Raw genomic sequence first — 23,183 nt, 5'->3', positions numbered from 1 at the left:
TGTTTTGTGCTTTTTCTCAGTCTTGTTTCCCCCAACTCAAAGCCAAAATGACCACAAATCAATCAATAAGCAAAGAAATGATTGTCAAGTCTTTTTGGTCATTTGTAGTTTCAGATGCTGTTTGAAATTATTATTTTTTATATCAGTGGAGACAATGGGAAACTTATTAAACCCCAAAATAAAATCACATGACTTGTATTACTGTAAGTTACCTATTGATAACATATTTGGCCTTTAAAAACAAATCTCTCATCACAGGGTAAAGCTTTATCTTTTCTTCTTGTAGAACATAACCTCTATCAAACGCTCCTCATAATTCTTAAATGAGGTCGAGTAGTCGAAGCAAAGAGAAGAAAAGATCACTCTTCACACAAAAAAGGAATGGTATGAGTTCCCACATTGTACTTGTGATACGTTCACCTTGAAGCCTGACAGGGAGATTCTGACTGGAGTTCTTTGAGGATAAAGAATTTAATTCACTTGCAACTCTTATTAACATTTCACTCGAGCCACAAGTGTGATTATGCCTGGTGTTAACCATCCCTCAGACTAGTATCCATATATCTGTCTCATTCCTCCTTTTCCTTGTGAAAATCCTACTTTCTGCTCTGCTATCGCACTGGGGGCTGTGCCGGTGATTAATCAAAGCAGCGCGCTCTGACACACAGCTAAATTGGCTGCTCTAACCTGATATATAACACAGGCTGTAGCGCCGACTAACACAGCCAGGTCCTCAGGAGGATCCCACCTAATGCAGAGATTGTGTTGGGTTTTGGAGCTGAAGGCAACAGAAGTTTCTAACCCTTTTCTCTAACATAATCTTCTTCTAATACTTTCTGTGTACTCGGCCATGTTTTCAGGTCAGAGGACATACAGATGGAAGGAAGCAGAAAGGGAAATGGACTTTGTAGCTATCGAGAGAGAACTAAGGCGTTTTCCCCGGCAATAAATCACCACAGAAATTAATATAAAGAGGACGTTTACATCACACAGGGCTTGTGATGCAGGAGGGAAAAAAGCACTAAGATGGTTACAACTTTGATCCTTGCACACTGGTGCAGTCCAATTGGGAGAAAGACAGTGCAAATAATAAAGTGCTGTAATTTGTAAGGTTTGTTTTTCTCGTTTTAAATTTCCATTGACTTAAACAATTTACATCTTACAGGAAAGTTCAAGGTGCAAGCTCTTGAGAATCAAAATACACAAAATCATTAATCTGATTAATATTAAATGTTATCAGATAATGTCAGATAAAAGTCTGAGGATTTGTAAATTGAATGCAATTCCTCTTGAGAGGAACTTGATTGAAATCAGTACAGAATTTGATGATCGATGTTGTGCTTTGCCTCTGTGCACTGACTGTCGGCTCCTGTGTGTCTAATCAGAGTTAAAGCTATTTGTTAGCGCTTAATGACTTTGATTCCTTCTTGCTTGTTTTGTACTAACTCTCTGATGTATGTAACTTTGGATAAAAGCGTCGGCTAAATGAATTGTAGGATTTCATTGCAATTCATCTTAAAACATGAAAGTGACCCATAACCAGCACAGTGATCCAAAGAGTGATTTATCCTCTTGCATGTCATGGCAGAAATAGTTGTTGAGATATTCCACTGTCAACCAACAAACCAACAGTTTAAATTTAAACTTAAATTCTTACAATGTGCTTCAGTTACACTGCAACCATTCTGCACTCCGTATCATAAGACATATTGTACTAGAGCTTTCCTTTCTTTCTCTTGGTTTGATTACCCTGTACTCCTGGAGTATTTTATTTGCCTTGTCAGCTCTGCCCATAAATTCAAATTCTGTATCGCCTCAGGCAACATCTTTTTAATTGAGCCAGAAGCTCTGTGTCGTGATTGAAGCCTTTCTTGATTATGTGTTTGTGCTTGTGTGTGTGTAACAGACAGAAAGGAAAAACGGTGACATAATGGCACCCCAGTGCTTTCCCAAAACACAGAGCTGATCACAGTTTACTTTACAGCGTAATGTGCCCAGAACAGAACAGCGATGTTAAACTAAAAAGACATCTCTATTAGTAGATGAACGTTTATGTCTACTTCAAAATAAGAAAACTGGGATAATGTAGTCCTCTATCCTTACCTGAGCGACCGTCTCTCTGGATGTCCACGTGGTGCCAGGCGCCGTCATTGACCTTGGCCTGAGTAGCTTTGACTTTGATGGTGCCGGAGCCCATGTCCAGCAGCAGGAACAGACCTCCATCCAGCAGCTCCACCGCAAAGAAGTCCACCTTGTTGTTCTTCTGGCCCTTGGCGTCCCGTCTGTCCTGGGGCTTACCGTGGGTGAAAAGGATCAACCCGTTCGGTTCGGAGGTGCGGAAGTCGAAGGAGATGGAGCCGACGCGTTTTGTGTTCCATTTCGGCAACGCCAGGAAGGAGTCCGGGGTCTCGAAGTTGATTGGGTCGAGGGTGGGTACGTTTTCGCACTTGAAGACCACGTCGCCCTGGAGTTTCATCTTGGGGTCCACGATGCGGGCCAGACGGGAGAGCTCCAAGCGGATATCGTTGTTTTTATACACCACCTGGGAAAGACGCACAGTATATTAAATATGTATATGAGCTTTCATACCTCGGTGGAAAACATGTCTTAGAGGGATTCTGTTTTGTGTTTGCTTTCTTTCACAACTACAAGGTATTATTTGTGGGAGCAGAATCATTGAAAAGAGGTATTTCCAAGTAATGAACTGCACTTCATATCAAACTATAATATCAGAGCATCATACTCAAGTAATAAAACACATTAGAGATTCGAGGACAGATGGATCGATAAAACTAATATCTTCTGAGGTGTGTGGGGCTCAATTTGTTTCTCAGTTATTTTCCATTTCAACTTCAATTTATTCGAGATGAAAAGGAGATTGTACACAAATCCATGACCGCATTTTGGTCTGATTGAACACCTGCCAACGGAGTGAAGCGTGAGAACCGATGGCTGCATTATTATGTGAGCGATCCCCTGTAATGTTCCAAAACGAGCAGTCTTGAAGAACATGTCGTGAAAGCCCATGGGACCTTGGTGAGAATGTACCAAATATTATCCCGGTTTACCCACATTAAATTTGCCTCAACCCTCTAATCCATGGAAGAAGAAAGCAGACCCACGTTACAGTCAATAACAACAGAATAGCACATAAAAGGAGAGCAGAATATTGTCAATTGGAATCCACTGAGGTAGAAAATGAATGTATTTTTTTTCTTTGCTTGAGAGGGAGGAAGGCTCTGGTATATAGGGCAGTGTGTGTACAGGAAACAGCAACACTGTTAGAGGGACCACAGCTGTCAGCAAACAGATTTTACTGCTGTGAGATTACCAATAATCCTGGAAGATTTGACAGTAAATCAACACAGGTGACCCGAGATTGGAGGTGGACTGACGAGAGAGAGAGAGAGAGAGAGAGAGAGAGAGAAACCAGCGGGGGGGGGGGGGGGGGGGAGAGAGAGAGACGAACTGGTGGGAATAAGGGCAGCAGAGGAGGGGGAAGCTACACAAAAAAAAGAAAATATGTCAGGAGGCAAACAGAGAGAGAAAGAGGGCGAGATGTTGAAGATTAAATGCTGCGAGGCCACTGGCTTTGAAAATATGCCTGTGTGTGTGTGTGTGTGTGTGTGTGTGTGTGTTTGTGTGTGTGAGTCTGAGTACAGTACAAACATAGTGATGTAGCTGTCAATGCGGTTAATGGCTCCACTAAATCTCCTGAACATGACACACAAAATACTTACCACTTACTTTGTCAAGCACTTAGTTGACTGTAATGCACCACACACAGCTAATGAAGCTTATTTCCTTTCAGATACCTGCAATCAAGTCTATATTTATTTTGTGTTTCCTATGAAAACTATATGTGTATGTAATATAATGTTTTTGTTCTTGTGTTGGACCCCCTCGAAAACGAGATGGTTCATCTCAAGCGGCAATCCATCAAATAAGCAGAATTTCTCACAAATACAGAACTACAGCATCATTTGAAATCAGTCACTGCAATTATCATCAATCCTTTTTCTGTACCGCTTCTTAGGTTCGGGGTCACAGCGGGTGGAGCTGATCCCAGCTGTCATTGGGGCGAGAGGCGGGGTACACCCTGGACTGGTCGCCCAGTCAATCTCAGGGCTGACATATAGAGACAGACAAGCAGCCACACTCACATTCAAAGCCACGGGCAATTCTAGAGTCACCAATTAGCCGGAAAAGCATGTCATGGCTCTGTGGGAGGAAGTCGGAGTACCCGGAGAGAACCCATGAATTCAAACTCTACGAAGAAAGGCACATGTTCGACTTGGATTCGAACCAGGAACCCTCACTGTGAGGCAACAGAGCTAACTACTACACCAAAGTGCAGCATGACTGCAACCAATTATTATTTTAAATATTTATAAATTATAGATCTTTTTTTTTTTCAATGTATGAGTCCATTCTTCTGACTTTCCCATTTGTCTGACATAGCAACAAAATAGTAGCTATGCCCCACAAAATTCAGCTTCTGATAATAATAATAATCGCACAAGATTTCAGACACAGATGTTCTCTGATGGTGATATCAAAGAGACTTTTATTGTAGATTAGTCATGAAAATGAGAAAACTGGTTGTCTTGGTTTGCATCACAAAAGTACCATCATGATGTTCTTCAGGTCACTTGTCTGACATCACACACTAACACTTGTCTGCAAAACACTATACCCTTTAGTCCTATTAGACGCCATGCTACTGCTGCTCCAAAGTTTGAGTATATGCTAGGCATGCTAATGTGACTCAGGCTAAAATCTAGGCGTATCTTACTCATTGGCTATCATTATTAAATGATAGCCAGGGATAATTCTGAAGGAGAATTTTTATAAAAATGTTGCAACTGCCCTGTAGCTCAAAATTCTTCCAGCTTCAACCATCATAACCAATGTTTTGATGTGTTTTCATCTGAAGCCAAATACCTTTTCTTCTTCTTTCAACGAGCTCTTAGACAAGTCTTGCTTCAAAGAACAAACTGAATTTTACATGAAAAGAGAAAGAAAGATGAAAAATGCTTTAATGTTGCTCATTTGCAATAAAGACTTTTTTTTCATCCCAGTGATGGTCACTGAGCAATTCTGGGATTTAAACTGCTCAAGCCTGCTGAAGTTCCAAGGCAAACCATGTCTGTCTTAGAGATAAATCACGTTAAAATTTAAAGGAAAGAATCCTTAATCTCTGTGACTCCCTCACGACACAATGTCTCCATCAAAGTGGTAACAAGCTGTTCTGGTTCTATAAAAAACCTGGTTTGTCGACTCGACACTGGAAAACCTTGCTCTCTATCTTTGTTTTCTTGACAAGGAAAAGTCTTTACAAACTCTCCCAGGCACGCCGATGTTATTCTGAGACAAACTAATCTTCAATCAGCCAGCCTCCGATCTGTTTTGGGATTATGATTATGTCTGTTCTGCTGCAGGCGGATCAATAACCTAATCGAAATGATGTTATAAAAGAGGAACTGACTACTGCGCCTATGTGAACCTCATCTTTGCCTTTCGTTATGGCTGTGCTTTGCCACGCTATCCTTCGGCCTATCAGCAGCCTTATGGGGCCCATTCATAACACGCACACACACGGGGGAATGTAACGACTCCATAAAGCCCAGATCCTCCATCTCTGCTCCACGATGGTGTATTGATCGGGCCCTGGTAAGGGTGAGGGAAGGGCAGGTGGGTGGGAGCGCAAAGTCTGCATGCACACAAATACACACACACACACACACACACACACACACACACACACACACACACACACACACACACACACACACACACACACACACACACAATCTCCTCCCTAATCTACTTCAGATCAGTACTCGTGTCCTCTTGGCCCCGGCCGCAGCTGCTGTCAGCTGATGATTTAGCCCCAGTGTTAATGAAGAAGCGAGGTAATTCCACTGAAGTGCAGACAAGATACACACACACACACAAACGCACACGCACACACACACATTCTAACAAGGTGCTCATAGAGCCTTGCTGCAAAAAAGTTTTACTTTCACACACTTTCAACACAAAAGCATATAAAAAATGACCCAACGTTTTAAATAGACACTAAAAAACAAATCAAACGTTCAGTTATATACTAGCAGCAGATTAATGTTTCAACAGACAGTAGATCGATCATCATGGTATGATGTTGTATTTAAATGGATCTCAGACTTTTTGTATATTGAATTGATAGTCAACATCTGCTGTCCCATAACAGTGTTTATATTGACATGGTGTGTTTCTTTTTTGATGTTGTTTTCCTGGTAAGCCGATATGCGTTGGTGTATTTTAATGTTTGTAGCCCAATGAATTAAAGGCCTTTTATATTCTTCCAACCATCCTGAGTGCCTGGACCTGGATTATTTATACCAATGTTTTTTTGGTCTTAAGTTTTCCTCCCCTTTTTAGACAGTAGGTAGACTTTAAGCCTGGATAGTTTAACACTTTAATGAAAGAAAGAAATAGATCAGTCTGTTTTAATTACTGAGGATCAACATAGTGTTAATTACAATTTTAAAATGTCTGGGATGTGAAGTATTACAGGGTTTTTTCTCAGTTTTGCTTGCTGCAACACAATGCAGCCATACAGATAGTTCTGATGGTATGAAGTAAGTTTTAGAAAAGCTTCCTGCTGACTTTTCTGCATCCAACTCAAATTAATAAAGCTTATGTCTGTGTTGTTTAAAGTGTGAAGTTAAAATTCGAAAACGGGTGTTTTCTAGAAATAATGCCCCTGTTTTAACTAACTGTTTTATCATGGACTTTATACCCTGGAGAAAGTAGTACACAGCAAAGTGTATGTATTACCCTGAGTCACCAGGATGTTGTTTAGGGGGAAAATAAGACCTATTTAAAAAAAGATAAGCCTTTATTGATCCCAAGAGGGGAGATTTACTTGCTGAAGCAGCAAAAACACAGACATGAGCACCATTACAGAGGGAGTATGAGAATAAATTCTTTCAGTGTAAGTAAATAGGTAAATAAAACCGGATAAGGATAGAAGTACAAATCAAAAAACTAATCAAGAGGGATTAAAGACAAAGCTATGTAAAGTGGTGTTTTTAATAGCAGTAATTCTGCAAGTCATGGTCAGTATCTAACAGTGTGAGACAGATTAACAAATAATGTAATTATTAAATGATGCTTACAAAGTGTCTGTATAACTTTTTACTTTTGAAGGTCAATGTAATATGTGACATATGTTATCGAACAATATTATGTGCAGTGAAAAGTTGATTCAAACTGCTCTATTGTATGAAGTTGCAGCACCAGATTCAGTATTTTTAATATAAGGGCCCAACAGATATGAGATTTTGCAGTTATTGATATTTGGTAGAGAAAGACTCCAATACCGATATATCGGCCGATATCATTCTTAGATCTATCTTTGATCTGTAGAGATAAATCTAGATATACCCATTTATCATGTTAAATACTCAAATACAGTTATCAAACACTTGTGGAAAAGATGTGTAATGAAGAACAGATGGTCACCCAACTGGAAAGTAAGCTGCTTGACACTGTGATGGAGCTTGTTGTAATCCATGTAGCACACTCTGCTGGTGAAAAAAGAACTGCTAGTGTAATGCAATGAGACTCAAATGAAAGGCTATTTGACTGGTGGATAAATCTAGTAATACTGGCGCATATCTGCGATTAAAGTAGCCGATAGAGATAGTCACTGGATACGCTAATATCGGCCGATAATATCTGTCGGGCTCTTTTGCCCTTTTCTTGAACCAAAATTCTCTCTTTCACTATGATTTTGCTTCTAAATATGTAGCACAGATTCTTTGGTTGAAATTACCCTTTAATGTGAAAAAATCTACATTTACTCAGGCAGCTAGCTTTATCAGTGTCTTGTTGTACACTCATTGCATACAGTACCCTGGCTGACACAGGGAGGTGTTGTAGTCAGGCTGTCACATGAACTATTATTTTACCTGCCTTGCAAAATGTGTTGCTGCTGCACCACTGCAAAAACAACACCTGTCTCTCAACCTTCAGCAACACCTCAGCATACATGTACCATGTAGTGTCTAATGTCAGGGTTTTCATGCAGGGAGAGAGAGTGTGTGTCTGTCACTTTATTCAGTTTAATCTTTGTAAGTGTTGATATGTGCTTATTGCAGGTGTGACAGCCTTGATAGAAAACTATATATAGATATGTATTCACATATTTCTCTGTATATGTCGTGCATGTTGTCACTGATTGTTCACAGTTGAACCTGGCACCATATGCACAGCAGGTAGAAAGATATAGGATTAATTGCCTAGGTTTGCTCTTAAACAAATGATTCCTGTCAATAATATCACATTACAGATCAGTCATTTGTGTTCACTTATTTGCAACTGTCTCTTTTATAAAGAAAGCCAACAAACTGCATCTCTCTCTGGAATCAAATGAGCCAGAGCTGTGGTTTCCATAACTTGAAATTGATGTTAATCTAATGTAAGTTCTGGCAGAAATACTGAGGACTGCACAGACTTTATTTAAGGAGCTGTTTTAGCCGCTGTAATGTAAAACATTGGTTGTGATGCTTTTTGGTGAAAAAAGTGGCCACATTTGGACCACAAGATGTAAACCAAACAGGTTAAGTTCAGTGGCTCGAATTAGCTTAAAGGGATACTTCACCCGTTGAAACATGAATCTGTGTTGACATTGGGTCATATATGTAGTAGATATGTGAAATCAATTTTGAAGTTGGTGCCTTCTTGGCCGAGAAAAGGCAGAAAGTGTCTTTTTGGCTCATGTGGATGAAAGACACCAAATCCCAGAATGCACAGCACCGCAGGCCACTCCCACTAAGGTCCTCTAGTTCAGAATCAGAATCAGAAATACTTTATTAATCCCAGAGGGAAATTCGATCGTTACAGTTTCTCCAAAATATACAGTATAGCAGTAAAAATATAGTAATAAAAACATTTACAGACATATTTACTTCAACACATAAGACCATTTCCTCAACTGATTCAGAGATTTCTTCCAGAATTGATCTTGGAAATTCCTGGCAGAAAACAGACTCACACCGCACCGTCAATACCAGTCCGCCCCAGCTCGAGCCGGCCCCGGCTCCTCGTCTTGGCTGCTGAGCTGGCAGCGGCCAGCGGCGGCAACATAGCCGCAAGACGGTTGCTGCCGACAGACCGGTCATGGATGCCCGCATGGATGCACGACCATTTAAAAATACTACCAGTTTACTACTGATACAATGCTTAATAAGTGTCCTTCAGGAGAAATCGAACTTCATACACCTGTCACCTTCAACCATGCCTTTAAAAATTATGTTTAATCAGATCTTCATGCTTTAATATAATGAGTAAAGGATTGGTTGAACAACATATTGTCGGCCAATATCGGCCCTGTTTGCAGATATTGGCTCATCAGCGAACAATGTAGCCAGTAAGCTGATGCCCTCCGGGCCACTGGTTTTCAAAGATCACTGGCCCGACCATTGTAACCGCCAGGAACGTTACTTTTGATTGGAATAATAACAGTCACCAATTTAGGCTACTCTTGAACCATTCTGATGCAAAAGTCAATTACAACTTTATTTAATTATTTGAGCTCTAATTATAAAAATATTGTGTATTTTTCTTATATTTATGAGCTCATGTTTATTCACCATGCTAGTTAACTGTAAGAGTCTACTCAATCTGATATTAACTATGAGGCTGTGATAGAGCTGGAATCTTTTCTTCTTTCTTCTCTGTGAGAAACTCTTCATCCTTAGATCTTTACTTTAGGAGCTCTCTTCAGGGCTAAGATGCTTTGTGAATAACTTTTATCTTTACCAGGATCTACTCTTTAACTTTAAGGGGAAATTCAGCTGCAGCGTGTTCCAGCTCCTCCAGCTGTCTGTCACTGTGGCTGAATTTTTCTCTGCTCTGTTTTTCGTCATGCCCTGCCGTCACTCTCGATTCTTCCAGTGATTTTTTTCCTTTGAATGCTGATTTAAGCTCGGCTTTTGTCGGGATCTGATGGTTTTAAAACCGTTTTACCAAACGTGGTTTTTTTTTAATCAAAAATCTGTGTTCGAGTGTCCAATTCGAGAGTAGCGAGCGGAGGGACCGCAGTGAAGCCGTCGGCTGCCTTTCAACTGTGAAGTCACATGTTGGTCACACTGGTTTCTTTTTTTTATGGTCAACGTGAAAGAAAATGTCAGCAGTGAGGGAGTCTTACACTGTCTTTGAGAAAGATCAGAAACAGGCAGTTTGTATGACATGTTTCAGGGACATTTCATAGGAGGGACAACTGACTGAATTTAAATACATCCAATCACAAGACTCATTTGAAAAATAGACGACGCCTAAATTGTTATATTAAACACCTATCAGTATCAGCCCAATGGGTGCTACTCTGAATCTGATCGAAATGGGCACTTTGCCATTTTTCCTGTGAAGCTGGGCTTTTTATTATGAGGGGTCTCTGGGAATTTACTCGATTTTAGAGTCAGCCTCAAGCTGATATTCATCAATTCAGTGCACGTCTGCATTGGCTTCAGTTTCCAAACCCAGCGTTGTTTCTTACCAAATCTTTCAATCTTCACTAATGAAAATAGTAGCAGGTTTTTCTGCTGGACCAATAAATGCTTTAGACTTCATAGCATCACCACCGCTGCATTTATAATACTGTTTGCACACTCCTGAACTTTGTTACACTTCAGTGTCTTTCATGGTCGAGCTTTAGAAACATTTCAGTGCCATATGGAGACGGTGGTTTTCATTTTTGTACATTGTCTTTTCTTCATGATTAATCTTAAGGTACTTCAGGCCTGTCTGACATTTCCATTTGACAGAAAAACATCAAATAAAAGCAAGCCAGTATTGTTTAAGGATCTTTCCCTTAAAGAATGATGTGATTAGAATTAGAAGCAGTCGTGTGATTAAGAGATAAGAAGCAACAACGTTTGGTGTTAGTTTCCTGTAGAAAGCTGGAGTGAGAAGACCTCACAGTGTGACTAATATGAAGAGACATGAACTTGTTTTCTGTAATTACATCAAATTGCATCTGAGTAAAGCAGAGGTTAACTTAATGGATTCAATAAAGAAGGCACCACACAGGGTGAAATAGAGAAATTATGAGTAATCACCGTTTCTAGCAGAAACCTTCGTAACTTGAGTCTGACTCACAAAACTGTTCTCATTTTGAAAAAGAAATCAGTCCCTTTATTTGGATCACTTATCATTGGTGTAATTGTACTTCTCTGCCCACTAACTATAGAATATAAATATAGAATATATCTTGTGAAATGTATGTTTGTTTTGTTTTATAAAACAGTGCTAGGTTTGAGTTCCCTTGAGAGGAGGATATTCAATATGTGCATAGGGTTGAACCTAGAGCATAATCCTGTAAACAAATCCTGTGTATGAGCCACGGGGGGGGGGGGGGGCTGTGTGTCAAATGTGAAGACCTTCCATTAAGTCTGAGGTTTGTACCCATCCATCACTGTTTGGCAGTAAGGGGTAATATAAATAAAGAAGATAGAAAATGAAAGGGACAGAGTGACATTTGCATTTGAATTGGGGGGGGGGGGGGGGGGGGGGGACGAGAGCTGCCTGAAAATACAGTGGTGACTAAGACTAAACTAATGAGGACACATTCCTCTTAAATGCCAAATATTGGTCTTTGGCCTCTCTCGTCTTCTCCTCACTTGTTTATCGTTCACTTGATCTCTGTCCAGGTCACGATTTTTCTGCTTCTTCCCTCCCCCGCTAACATTCATCACACCTGCACCTGTCATCTCCCGTATCCTTTCTCCCCCCACTATTTTTAATTCTCACACTTTCTATCCTCTCATGCTTGTTTCTCTGCTTGTTACTCATCAACTTTTTTTTTTGCCCTTCCTCCACCTCCTGCACGAATCTCCTCTTCTCTCAGCAGCCATGACAGCGCATGCCCTGGCCGCCCCCACAGTCTGACACAAGTTGCCACTACACGACTCCAGCGCTGCCACGGGTGCCCTGCGACATCAGAAGGAGGGGCCGGATGGTGTGAGAAGGCACTGACTGCATGGCACTGCAAACATCAGGCTGACCGGAGAGACAGAGAGAGAGACAGAGAAAGAGAGAGAGAGAGAGAGAGAGAGAGAGAGAGAGAGAGAGAGAGAGAGAGAGAGAGGGAGAGCCATGGCGGCTGCCCACCGGCCCCCTTGGTCACATGACACACAGCCCACATGGCAAAACACGAGCGTGGGCGGGACATATATGTGAGTGTGTTATGTGTGTATGGATGACAACGCATGTAGCCTGTGGGGGCAGATGAGTGCAGTGGAGACTAAAGAGAGAGGGGTTGTGATGGCTGCACGCACTCTCCCTTTAACTGTCAGACAGAAAGAAAAGGGAGGAATCCACTCTCTGCAGAAACACATGCCTCCCTCAGCTTATTCATAAGTGATGCACTTTTTTTTTTTTATCTAATAGTGAGCAGAGACCAATGTGCACCCACAGTCTTGCTTAAGTAGCATCTGAAGCGCTTGAGCCAGACATTTATACGCACACAGGCAGACAGAAATACTTACGCATACTGATCTGTGGATCGGGCCAAACTCAACTGAATCACTCCCTCATCATCCTGGGATATTGAATCCAAAGGAGGAGGTGGAGGGGGCAGGATGGAATAAATATGGTAGAGAGGCAGAGAGACAAAAGGATGATGCATAGGGAGTAGATGTAAGTGGACGCATGCTGCACATACACACAATAGAGCGCAAAGAAAGCCTTCAAGTTGGGCTTCAAATAGCCACAGAAGAGATTTTGTGAATGAAGGGAAGATAAAATAGCCAGTTGTGAGCAGTTTGCACAATCCTGGGTAGCAGCTGGCATCATGCCTGCTAAATGGAGCAACGTGTGATGAACAGTTGAGGATCACACAATGCTACAACCACCCAACCACATGGTGAATCACCTCCATGATGCTGTCCACCCAATGTTCCCTCCCAAGGGCCAACTCATGCTGAGTCACGCTTGGTCCTATAATATTGGAATCAAATGAAGATACTAATGCCTCTTCATCACGACCCATGAAGAAATATGCACACACTTAACATTAATGCATCTCTCTCCTTGAAGTTGCACTGATCAGAATTTTGATGTAACAAATGTGTTAAATGTCTACATGAATACTGAAAGGGTCTGTTATTAGGGTTAAAGCACAGGGAACTATAAGCTCACTCTGTGGATTCTAGAGCACTTAGGAGCTTTTTAAGCAGATTTTTGCTAACTTTATTTGTTTTTTGTAGTTTTCCGTCTAACTTGCAGTGTTAGGGTTGTGCATGAACATTCACATCGATCTTGTGCACAGCTCATTTGGCAGCTCTATTCTGGTGAAAAGCCTTTTTTGATCACACACATGAAGGTAGCATCTAGATGACAAACACTGTTAAACCAAGGCACAATCCCAGGGTCTGAGAAATGCAACCAATGCTGAAGTGCCAAAGACTGCAGTTCCTAAACTGGCCACTTGAGGCTGTTTCTAAAAGCAAAGTCAATCCAAATTGGGGCCCGTATTACAATGTTAATTTAGAGCAGAATCTAAAAGAGAGCAAGGTTCAAAAGGAGTTTAGTGTGTAGTTTAATTGTCTATTGAAGACAACTTATGTGTTTGAATTATTATTTAACGCTTAAAAGAAGAATGTGGAGCAATTTACACATAAATAAATAGAGCAGAAATCAAGTACCGTAAAATCCGGGGTATAAGACGCACTTTTAATACCTATTTTTTTACTCTTAAAAGTTGTCTGCGTCTTATACACCGGTGCGACTAATATACCAGTATAAAATACTAAAACACACACTGTCATTACAGCGGGTGCAGCAGCCCCTATCACTGTGACCTGATGTGATTAAAAACCCATCCCCATTCATTGTGTACTGAAAGCTGAGTGCACGCTGTGCTGTGCTGGGAAAGACCGTGACACAGACCAGGCTGGCTACGTGACTTTTTTCACATCTTTTCTTCCTCACGAGGTCATAATCATGCATTTCCAGAAAACAGTGGTATATTGTTCTGTAAATAAACCTTGTGGAGTGCTCTTTTGATTGAAAGAGTCCTATATTAAGGTTAAAGAGTGACGAGTGGAGTCGGGCAGCGACCAGTTTTAAAACCCCCCCACCCCCAGCCTAGAGCAAAACTTTTGTGCAGGTCAGCCATTGTTATTCTCGCTACAGAGGAATGATGTCTACCAGGAAAACTCAGGGGGGCTCATTGCATTTAAAGAGACACATACAGAACGTAGCGCTCTGAGAGAGCTGGTTTATACAGGGTCACAAACCTCTTCTGGTGCTTTATTCGTGTTATATTTTGACCAAAGCACAGCACAGATGTTTCATTTAGACCACAGGGGACAGTCTAGTAGGGGTATAATATGTCCTCTTTAAGTAAGCATATTTTGAGTTATTATGCAACCAAGATCTACTCCAATATGACTCCACTGGAAATGTCATATCTGCCTAAACTGGAGGATGCATGAGGAAGCACATTTGAGGATTGGTTCAACACTTTTGTGTGAATGCACTGCATCATTATGTGCATCAATGTATAGAACAGCTGGTGCATTATCTGTCAAAACAGTATGTATTAGACCAGCAGCAGGGAATTCAAATACAGAGAATTAGACCAAACAAGCACAGCACTTTGACTATGATAACATATTCATAATCATTTATTAAACCAAAATTGAGTCAACTACAAGCTTTAAAAAAGTCTGCAGCAACAGAAATGTCTCACCTAAACATGGTGGATCTAGGATTTTTCCCCGCTGATGATGCTTTAGTTACGCATGCTAAAACCTGAATTTCTCTTATGCTGCAAAGGTGTAGAGTAGAGAGTATATAAGACTGTATACGGCTTGCAAGCTGCTTGCTTTGCAGACCTGAGTGCTCATTTATCTTTCATGCTTTGTGCTGGACTGACTACCACTGCTGTCAACAACTGCAAAACAACAATGTTGCAACAGCACAAACATAAAATACCCAAAAGCTTGAAAAAAAAAAAACACACACCCTGAAAAAGTCTATTTTCTCACAAGGTGGAAGATGTTCTTTTTCTGTTCACCAAATGTGTCATTAATATATTGATTCATCTATAATTCTTTGATCGTACTGACAAGTAGAATATGTTTCTATCGTTGCTTTGACAGGCTTCTATCTCTCTTTCTGTTGTTATTTTGTCTCTTTGTAGGCTGAATTGTACACTGGGAACCACAGACTCAGAGTTAATAATCAACAGAGCCAGTCTGAGTCTGATGTTACTTGCTCATAAAACTACAGATAAGAAGTAGAGGCGGCAGTTTTAGGAACAAATGCAATGTATTTGTGTTTGTGAGAGAGACAGGGGAAAGATGAAGAGTCTCAGCAGTTTGAGGATAGACCGGGGGGATGCATTATCCTGTGTGATAACAGCAGCAAAAACAGCAGTGCGAGCATCTCAGCGGCAACATGAAACATCACACACAAGGTGACTTTCTCTTAGCTAGTAGCCAAACATGTGTGCAGCCTAAAAAAAACACAGATGAAGGGAGTATATAGCAGTCTGATGGAGGCTTACTTGGCTAAACGAAAGGCATGCTGGGAGGTGCTCGACAAGAGTTTGGCAGCACATCACTGGGCTTACTGGCTCTTGTCAAAATTGAGAAGGTGGTGATGGAAGGGACAAACAAGCGGGATGAGAGGGTGGTGAAGGGATAGATTGAAACATGGCTGGGTAGAAATGTCACTATAATAAACTTAAAAGATTATGAAGGGAGTCAAATTGGCATGTAAATACACATGTTCTCCTGTAACCTTCTGAATGTTATTTATGCTAAGCCAACTAATTACAGAAAGCACTTTCTGCATGCACTGGTAAGTGAATCCAACGCATTTTATTATGCTGTGTTTCTCCTTTTTACTCAGTTAAGTAGGATGATGTCAACTTGTGGCATCAAGTAAACAAGGCCTTTACATACACTCTGACTCTAACATCTTGAAATAACAATGTGAGCCCAAAAAGCAGCTTTAAAGGATGCATTTTGATCGAGCAGATTTCTAACCCATCACTCAAGCTTTAGGAGAGCTATCAATTCATAAATGTTGTTTTGGCTTTTGCTATCTGAACTTGTGTTGTGAATACATTCATCCTGAAGTTTACCTGTTTAAGGCTTTCTCATCTCGATGTATCAACTATTACAGAATTGATCTTGATGGTATTTTCATCGTTGACTACATATCGCAGTGTTTCCCCTAGGTTTACAGCGTTGGGGGGGGGGGGGGGGGGGGGGACAAACTGACATGCCGACACGGCGACACGACGACACAAACACTTGAAGGAATCTTGGTGTTCATGGGTTACTTTTAATGACGGCTGTCCTTTTCTATCGGAAAGGTATCCTTAAATCACTTCTTTCCCTGATTTCCAACTCTATCCACTATCCTATCCCTACAATAAAGGCACAAAAAAAAAGCCCAAAAATAAATCTTTTTAATTTTTAATTTTTTTTTACTTGACCTTCAGGGGAGGCGGGCCGCTCCCAAAATATATTGGTAGGGGAAACACTGTATCACGTATCCTACCTTGTATTGTATCTTGAGTCACCCTTCGATTCACACCCCGAGAACATTTTTTCATACTTCTGTCCCCGAGTGTCACAGTAAATTACAGAACACGTGTTCTACATCAAAGTTCACGAGAAAAATCTTATTTCTCATTAGCTTAAGTCAAAAATCCAAAGAGTAAATTGTTGGTTATTAAATAACAACTACTTTACACTAACTGTCCCTTTTTCTTCCTGTTGTAAAGTCATAAGCTGTATTACCTCTTGAAAATACATGGTTATAATCCTTTACACCTGACTGCAGTTTGTTATATCCAATTTGACTTTCATACACCATGACTGTCACAAACACATTGTTTTCAGTCTAATCTAAAGCAGTTGACAGTACACTCCAGTTAACTTTTGCTGATTGAAGGTGTTTAAAGCAAGAATCGATTAATGAGATAAAAGGCATTTCCATGGTTGATATCTGATCCATGCCTGAAATGTCACAGGATCAGAGCTTGGAGGATCAGGTCAATATAACAGTGTTAAATTTCACTTTTTAATATGATCCGTCTATAGTTAAACGCTGCTTTGCAGAGCATCCTTTGTAGACAGGGGCGTGTCCAGAAGGATGGCCAGGTGTGGCATGGGCCCCCTGGAAACATATCAATGTCGCATTTTCTTTTGTTTTTACTTTCAATTGTGAATTTCAAACTTTTCACATTCTTTTCATAAAATAGGTGCATGCCAGAGAAATGCCATCCGTCTTACTTGCAATGTGTCGGGTCCAAACATCGCAAGTTTGACTATGCAGCAGTTTTCATGCACCTTTTGAAGTACTACTTCGAATATAAATCTTCTTTTTGTGTCATTAAAAAATGAGCTTATGTGACCATTATCTTGTGTTTTAAAGTAGATATTATTGGTGAGGTTATAAAGCACAAGTCAGTGCCCCAGTTGGGCCCCCCCCCTGTCAAAAAAGTCTGGACACGCCCCTGGTGGTAGCCCAGAATTAGTTATTAGCTGTGTTTCTCAGATACAGTTCAGACTCACTTATTTAAGGTAACAATGTCTGCAGTTTACTGATATTTATATTCAGGGCCTGCAATGCTAGTGCTCAGATTTTTACATCCTGAACATAAAGGAGATACGTTTCAGATTGTAAAATCATGATGGCCAATTATTTTACCAACTAAGTGACAGCAATTTAAATTGTCCTAGACAAGTTAATTTCCTAGAAACTGATTTCTTTTAACACTGTAACTGTGCTAAAAACAAACTTCTGAGAGCAGAAAGGTACAAAAGGCAAATGGCTAGGATAAAATGACTGATATAGAGAGTATCAAAGCAACGCCAAACACTACAGTCTCAACTTAACATCCGTTGAAGATGTAAAGCTATTTCTAGGACTGCGGCTGAACTGCAGAAATCGATGAGGAGTTTTTCTTTACAGTTCCAATGAGCCACCAGTCCCCCCTTAACTGTTATTACCTGCTGCAGAATAAGTAATGGTGAGCAAAATGTAAATAACGAGGCACTTAATAAATTTCTCGGCCAGTCTCACGAGCTCAAAGAGCCAGAAAATACATTACAAATGTCCCAAAACAACAACACTTTTTTTCGTGTTTCATCATAGGCAAATATTTCTTTCGGATTGCTGCCCATTGGGAGGCGTTTTAGCAGCACACTCAAGCTGAGGCTGCAAATTACATGTGACAGAAGCAATTTTGGGGATATTTCCTCACACACAAACTGCAGTAAGTGTTATGAATTACATTAAGCCAGGGAATATTGAAAGTCTGATACTTCCTCTGCCAACTCAGCAGCTTTTAATTGATAATGCAATTTCATTTTCTACTGCTTCCCCTTCCTTTCAGGGAAAGTGTGCTGGTTTCGTCCAGCTGCACTGTTTTAAAAACTTTGATTCAGAGCTCGACATCTGGCCCGGATGCATAACTGACAGAGTCCAGTCCAGCTGATTAAACGTTCCACTGGCTGGATTGGGCCAGTTCAAATACAGACTTAAAAAAAAAAAAAAAAACCTGTCACACATTCTCTTTATCACAGTGCTTTCCTGTGATACTGGGGTTTTGTCAGTGATTTTTTTTTTTTTTAGATCAGCTCACTAATATCTGCTGCTCACATGTGTCACAGTTGAAAGGCAGTCGACAGCTTCACTGCTGTGACTCTTGCCAGCGTCCTCACTGCACTCGGATTGACAATGATTGCAGCGCAGGTCGTCTCTCATAAAAACTAGTCTGGTGATATGCTTTTTAAAACCTCCGATTCCAAACCCAAAGTGGGGTTAAAATCAACAATTAAAGAAAAAAAATCACTGGAAGAGTCGAGAGATTATTAAAGCAGATGTGAGAAAAGTTCCAGCCACATAGGCAGACTGCTGTTGGCTAGAACATTTGCAACATCTGCATGCGGACAAGTAAGCCATAGAGAAGATCAGGGGTCATATTCACAAAGCTTCCTTAGTACAAAGAGTTGTTATTAGTCACAACATTCTCAGAAAATTCTTAGAATCATGAAGTTTTCTTAGAGTTCCTCCTATGATTAAAGACTAGATCCTGGTAGAGAGCACCTAAGGTGAAAATCTGTAAAGAGCGGTGAAGAGGACTTTTAAGAGGCTGAAGAGGAAAGACGGAGAGAAAGGTGATCACACAAACAATCACAGCTCTATCACAGCCCACATTCCCCCGCAGGACCAGTGACAAATGTGACTTGATGTCGACCCCTGTTTAATGCAAAAGCAGAAAGGAAATTGGGAATGACAACCCCACATTATAAAATAATCATGCTCCTGTGTTCTTTCTGTATTCATTGGAGTTTGTCCTACCTCTCTGAGGCAGCCCATGAAATTGTTGCTAACTGGAGAGCCGGGCAGGTCCGCGGTGCTGGGGCTCCCACCCACATAGAAGAAATCATCAGAGCCCAGCATGGTGTAGTCTTCCTGGGTGTAGCCAGTGGTGGTGAGGATCCCATCAACGGAGATGGTGACCTGTTGAGGGGCAACACATAGCCAAAGCCAAGCCATTACACTCTGGGATTCGATTGCGTGCTGTGTCTAAAACACACCTCCTTCCTTGGTCTGCATTTGAAATGAGCTTTTTTTTAAAAAACTTTTCTTCAGGTTCCGCTCTGAAGTTGCTCATCAGAATCATTTGGTACCTTGTAGCGATTGTTTGGACCAGACAGTGTTTTTGTTGGATTTCGTTAATGGATTTTTTTTTTTGCCGTAGGATTCACAGGACAGGTAAAGAAAATATGGTAGAGGCATATTTTCTTTATCTTTGATGGGGGTAAAGAATGGATATTAGGTTTGGTTTGGAAAATTCAGGTTGGGGGAGGGTTAGTACAATGTTCAAACCAAGGACAAATTGCCTGCACTTGTCTTAGGTTTCGGGATTTTTCTGGTAACTGCAGACACACACGTATACAGTACATATGTACAGTATGTGAGCACACACTCACACATAGACGGGCTTACGCACGCCTACACTCTGACATACATTCACTCTCACACCAACAGTCCCACATTCGCCCCTCTCTTGCATCTATTTACATTTATATATCCACGCACATGCAAAACAAAGGGAGGCTCTACACACCACATCAATGTGCAAACAAAGGTCATCACTGTTCGAAGGCAAAATAAACACACTTAATTGGACGTGTAAGGGAGTAAGTGGATCAATGGTGCCATACGAAGCTGGAGCAGGCCACACAGGGTGCAGAGGCTCATGCACAATCAAGACCAGAGCCCATATTCATACACACTCTCAGAATAGCTGATGTTGATCTCTGATCAGGTTTAGCTCAGGTGTCATGGTTGTAATTTCAATGTCACTGGACCACACCGTTAATCCTAGATCAGTATGCTTTATTCTTAGAAATGTTATGTTTATGGGCCCAGGGGTAAGGGTAGCCAGAACACACAAACAACACTTTCACAAGCATGCTACAAAAACACACACAGGGAGGGCAGAGTGAGTGAAAAGGTGACAGGTGGGATGTGGGTGAGTGAATTAGAGTGTTAGTGGTTATTTTGGGTGACAAGGTGGAGGTTCGATGAGTTGGGGAGGTGAGAGGTCGATGAGGTGTGGGCATGCCATGCGCCATAGTGAGTTGGAAACAACTGTCAGAGCTCCCGCAATGAAGGTTAAGGGTTGCCACTTATTTGGTAGTTTCTCTTTAAGGGCTCGGTGTCGAGGTCACCACCTTTGGGATTGTGGCAAGCTTCTGTCAGTTCTGGACGACAGTCCTCACAAAAAATGGGGACTTTTTGTGTGAAAAAAAAAATTAAAATTAAAAAAAAAAGTCAGTTGCCCTGACAAAGGCAAAGAATTCAATTTTGGTTTACTTGTTGGAAATCTGCAATAATGTGGAAGAAAGAAAGGGTAAAAAAGTAAAAGCCAAAGTGAAAAAAAGAGGATGGGATATTGTGGGGTAAAGAAGGAGGTTGTTGGCAGGTCAGGGAGGAAATTGAGAAGAAGCGAAGAAAGAATTGCCTGGTAATACAAACCCATCTCCTCATTTTTTGATAAGAGTGTCTAGGATGGAACTCAAAGAGAACGAATAAAAGAAGAGAGGGGGAGGGGACACACGGCAAACCCAAAAAAAAGACAATAAGAATGATATCTACCAGACAATGTAGTTTGTTTACCATAGCGTGTCCAATGCCTGATTGCTTTCCAGAAAAAGGGGAAGAAAGGAAATCAAAAGAATAGTGAACAAAAAAGGTTGTTAATAAGGATGGACAGAAAAAAAACAAAAAAAAAAAACAAAAGCAACGATGAAGAATTAGGATGTTAGTTAGTACATTAGTTGGTTAGATATTGGTTAGTAATAAAAAAATGACTTTTAACCATGGATGAGTTAGTGTTGCGGTGAAAAAACACTACATGAATTGTAAGAGATTCGCAGCAGTAATAAAATGCCATCGTGCCATCCTAGCCAAATTTTCTACACCAGAGTCCTGCAAGAAAAACACAAAGACAAGTACTGTAAGACGTGGGACTTTCTCAGACAAAAATTTGTGTAGGATGGCGTGAGCCCCGACAAAACTTGTAGTGTTTTTTTTTTCACCCCTTTGCCTAACAAAGTGAGCCTTTGAAAGAGGACAGAAAATGAGAGTGACAGAAAGAAAGACAGATCCGTCAAAAGAAAGAGAGACAGAAGAAGGTGGGCAAGCAGCCCTCACCTCTTAGCTTCTAACCCCCTAAACTGTGCGTTATCCTGTTGGGGATTTTTTTCTGCTACAACTCCTCACTAACCTGGGAGGCCAAAGCTTACTGTCAGGGAGGGTCAGGAAAACAGGCACTTACTTGTTGTGCTGCGCCGAGAGCAACACTAACTGCTGCCTCACCTTTCAGACAAACTAAAAGGTCGACCGAGACAATGAACACCTCCGTACTTTCCCGCTCGCACTAACTCCAAACACCCCTTCCTCTCATCATTAAGCTTCCCTCTTTCTCCAGCTTTCTATCCATAGCTCTGAGTCATCTGCGCTCCACTCAACAGCAACACAAGCTCTTAGATCACATTAAGAAACACTAAACAATATCTGTCAAGCAACAAATTCTGCTTATGCACAACAGACGCACGTCTTTGATGCGAACGTATTTTTTAGCTTTAAAAAGCATCACGATGATCTGAGCTATAAATACTGCATTAATGGATGGCTCAAAGGCAAACACTCTGTGCCTGTCTTTAAAGTGAGATTTTTTTATTTATTTCCCCACAAGCGAAAAAAAAAAAAAAAAACACAGCAAGAAGATAGCGACAGCGCCTGATAGAAGTGTCGTCTTAGGGAATCGTGAAGAGAAGTAGAATCAAAGCACAACTTTCATATAGGGAAACAGGCCAATAAACAGGAGAGGAAAATACCTAGCAGAAAGCTAGCTCGACTATTCTACCAATAGCATGCATAAGATCTTGTATTCAAAGTGTTCAAAAGAAATGTAACGATGAGTAAACTTAAAAGGAATGTAATAGTAAAGAGAACTTAAAGTATAATGACATCAGTCTTAATAATGTTTCTTAACTGTGGCGATGGAATGACAACCAATCAGAACAAGGTGACATTCATATAAAGCCCGCTCTCTCTCAAAGCTTGTGGAAGCAGCTAATCTAAAAGCGGAAAGAAAACTACTCGTGTCTGGAAAAACTCCGACCATCACTGCAACCCCTCCGATTACCTGTCTCAGGTTGCGTGTCACTTTAATGTCGTGCCAGGCGTTGTCATTGAATTTCCCGTTGACTGGCTCCACGATGGCCTCGAAAGCCCCGGAGCCCAGATTGATGACGAGGGAGACGGCCCCATCTTTGAGCGCCAGGTTGACATAGTCGGCCGACTTCCCCGTGTGCAGGAGGAGGCCGTTGCGTTGCCATGTCTTGAAGGACAGCGTGATCTCGTCGCTGCTGCTCTGGATGGGGTTCTGTGAGAGGTCGTAGCAGAAGTACTCCGAGCCGCGGAACGTGGCCACATTTTCCTCCCTCGCTGAAATGACAAGAAAGACCGAAGGAAATGTTACTTTTAATTACAGCAGGAGACGGAAAGTGACACTCGGGCTTGTTATGAGTCACCATGTGTTGTTTAGCCTCATGAGTTCTGTGCAAAACAACAACTGCAGCCCCTCA

At 41.1% G+C, this 23,183-nt stretch overlaps 1 protein-coding gene across 13 annotated transcripts in view; it reads right to left on the bottom strand.

Moving 5' to 3' along the window:
- Positions 1-23,183, bottom strand: part of nrxn3b (neurexin 3b) — a 312,178-nt gene that overhangs the window by 212,546 nt on the left and 76,449 nt on the right. For 8 of the 13 annotated variants that reach the window (XR_010668727.1, XR_010668728.1, XM_065963432.1 and 5 more), the window contains exons 5-8: positions 22,742-23,043; positions 21,208-21,231; positions 19,381-19,542; positions 2,104-2,542 (exon numbers count right to left, since the gene is read on the bottom strand). Coding sequence is in view for 11 of the 13 variants with exons in the window: in XM_065963432.1 (XP_065819504.1) it covers positions 2,104-2,542; positions 19,381-19,542; positions 21,208-21,231; positions 22,742-23,043 (927 nt within the window). In the remaining 2 variants the exon portion in view is untranslated. The remainder of the gene's footprint in view (positions 1-2,103; positions 2,543-19,380; positions 19,543-21,207; positions 21,232-22,741; positions 23,044-23,183) is intronic. The other 5 variants (XM_065963433.1, XM_065963434.1, XM_065963426.1 and 2 more) reach the window with 1 other exon arrangement.

This window comes from Labrus bergylta, chromosome 15, assembly GCF_963930695.1.
Source record: "Labrus bergylta chromosome 15, fLabBer1.1, whole genome shotgun sequence".
Lineage (NCBI taxonomy): Eukaryota > Metazoa > Chordata > Actinopteri > Labriformes > Labridae > Labrus > Labrus bergylta.
Note: the sequence above shows the minus strand (reverse complement) of the source record. Positions and strands in the feature narration are given on the sequence as shown.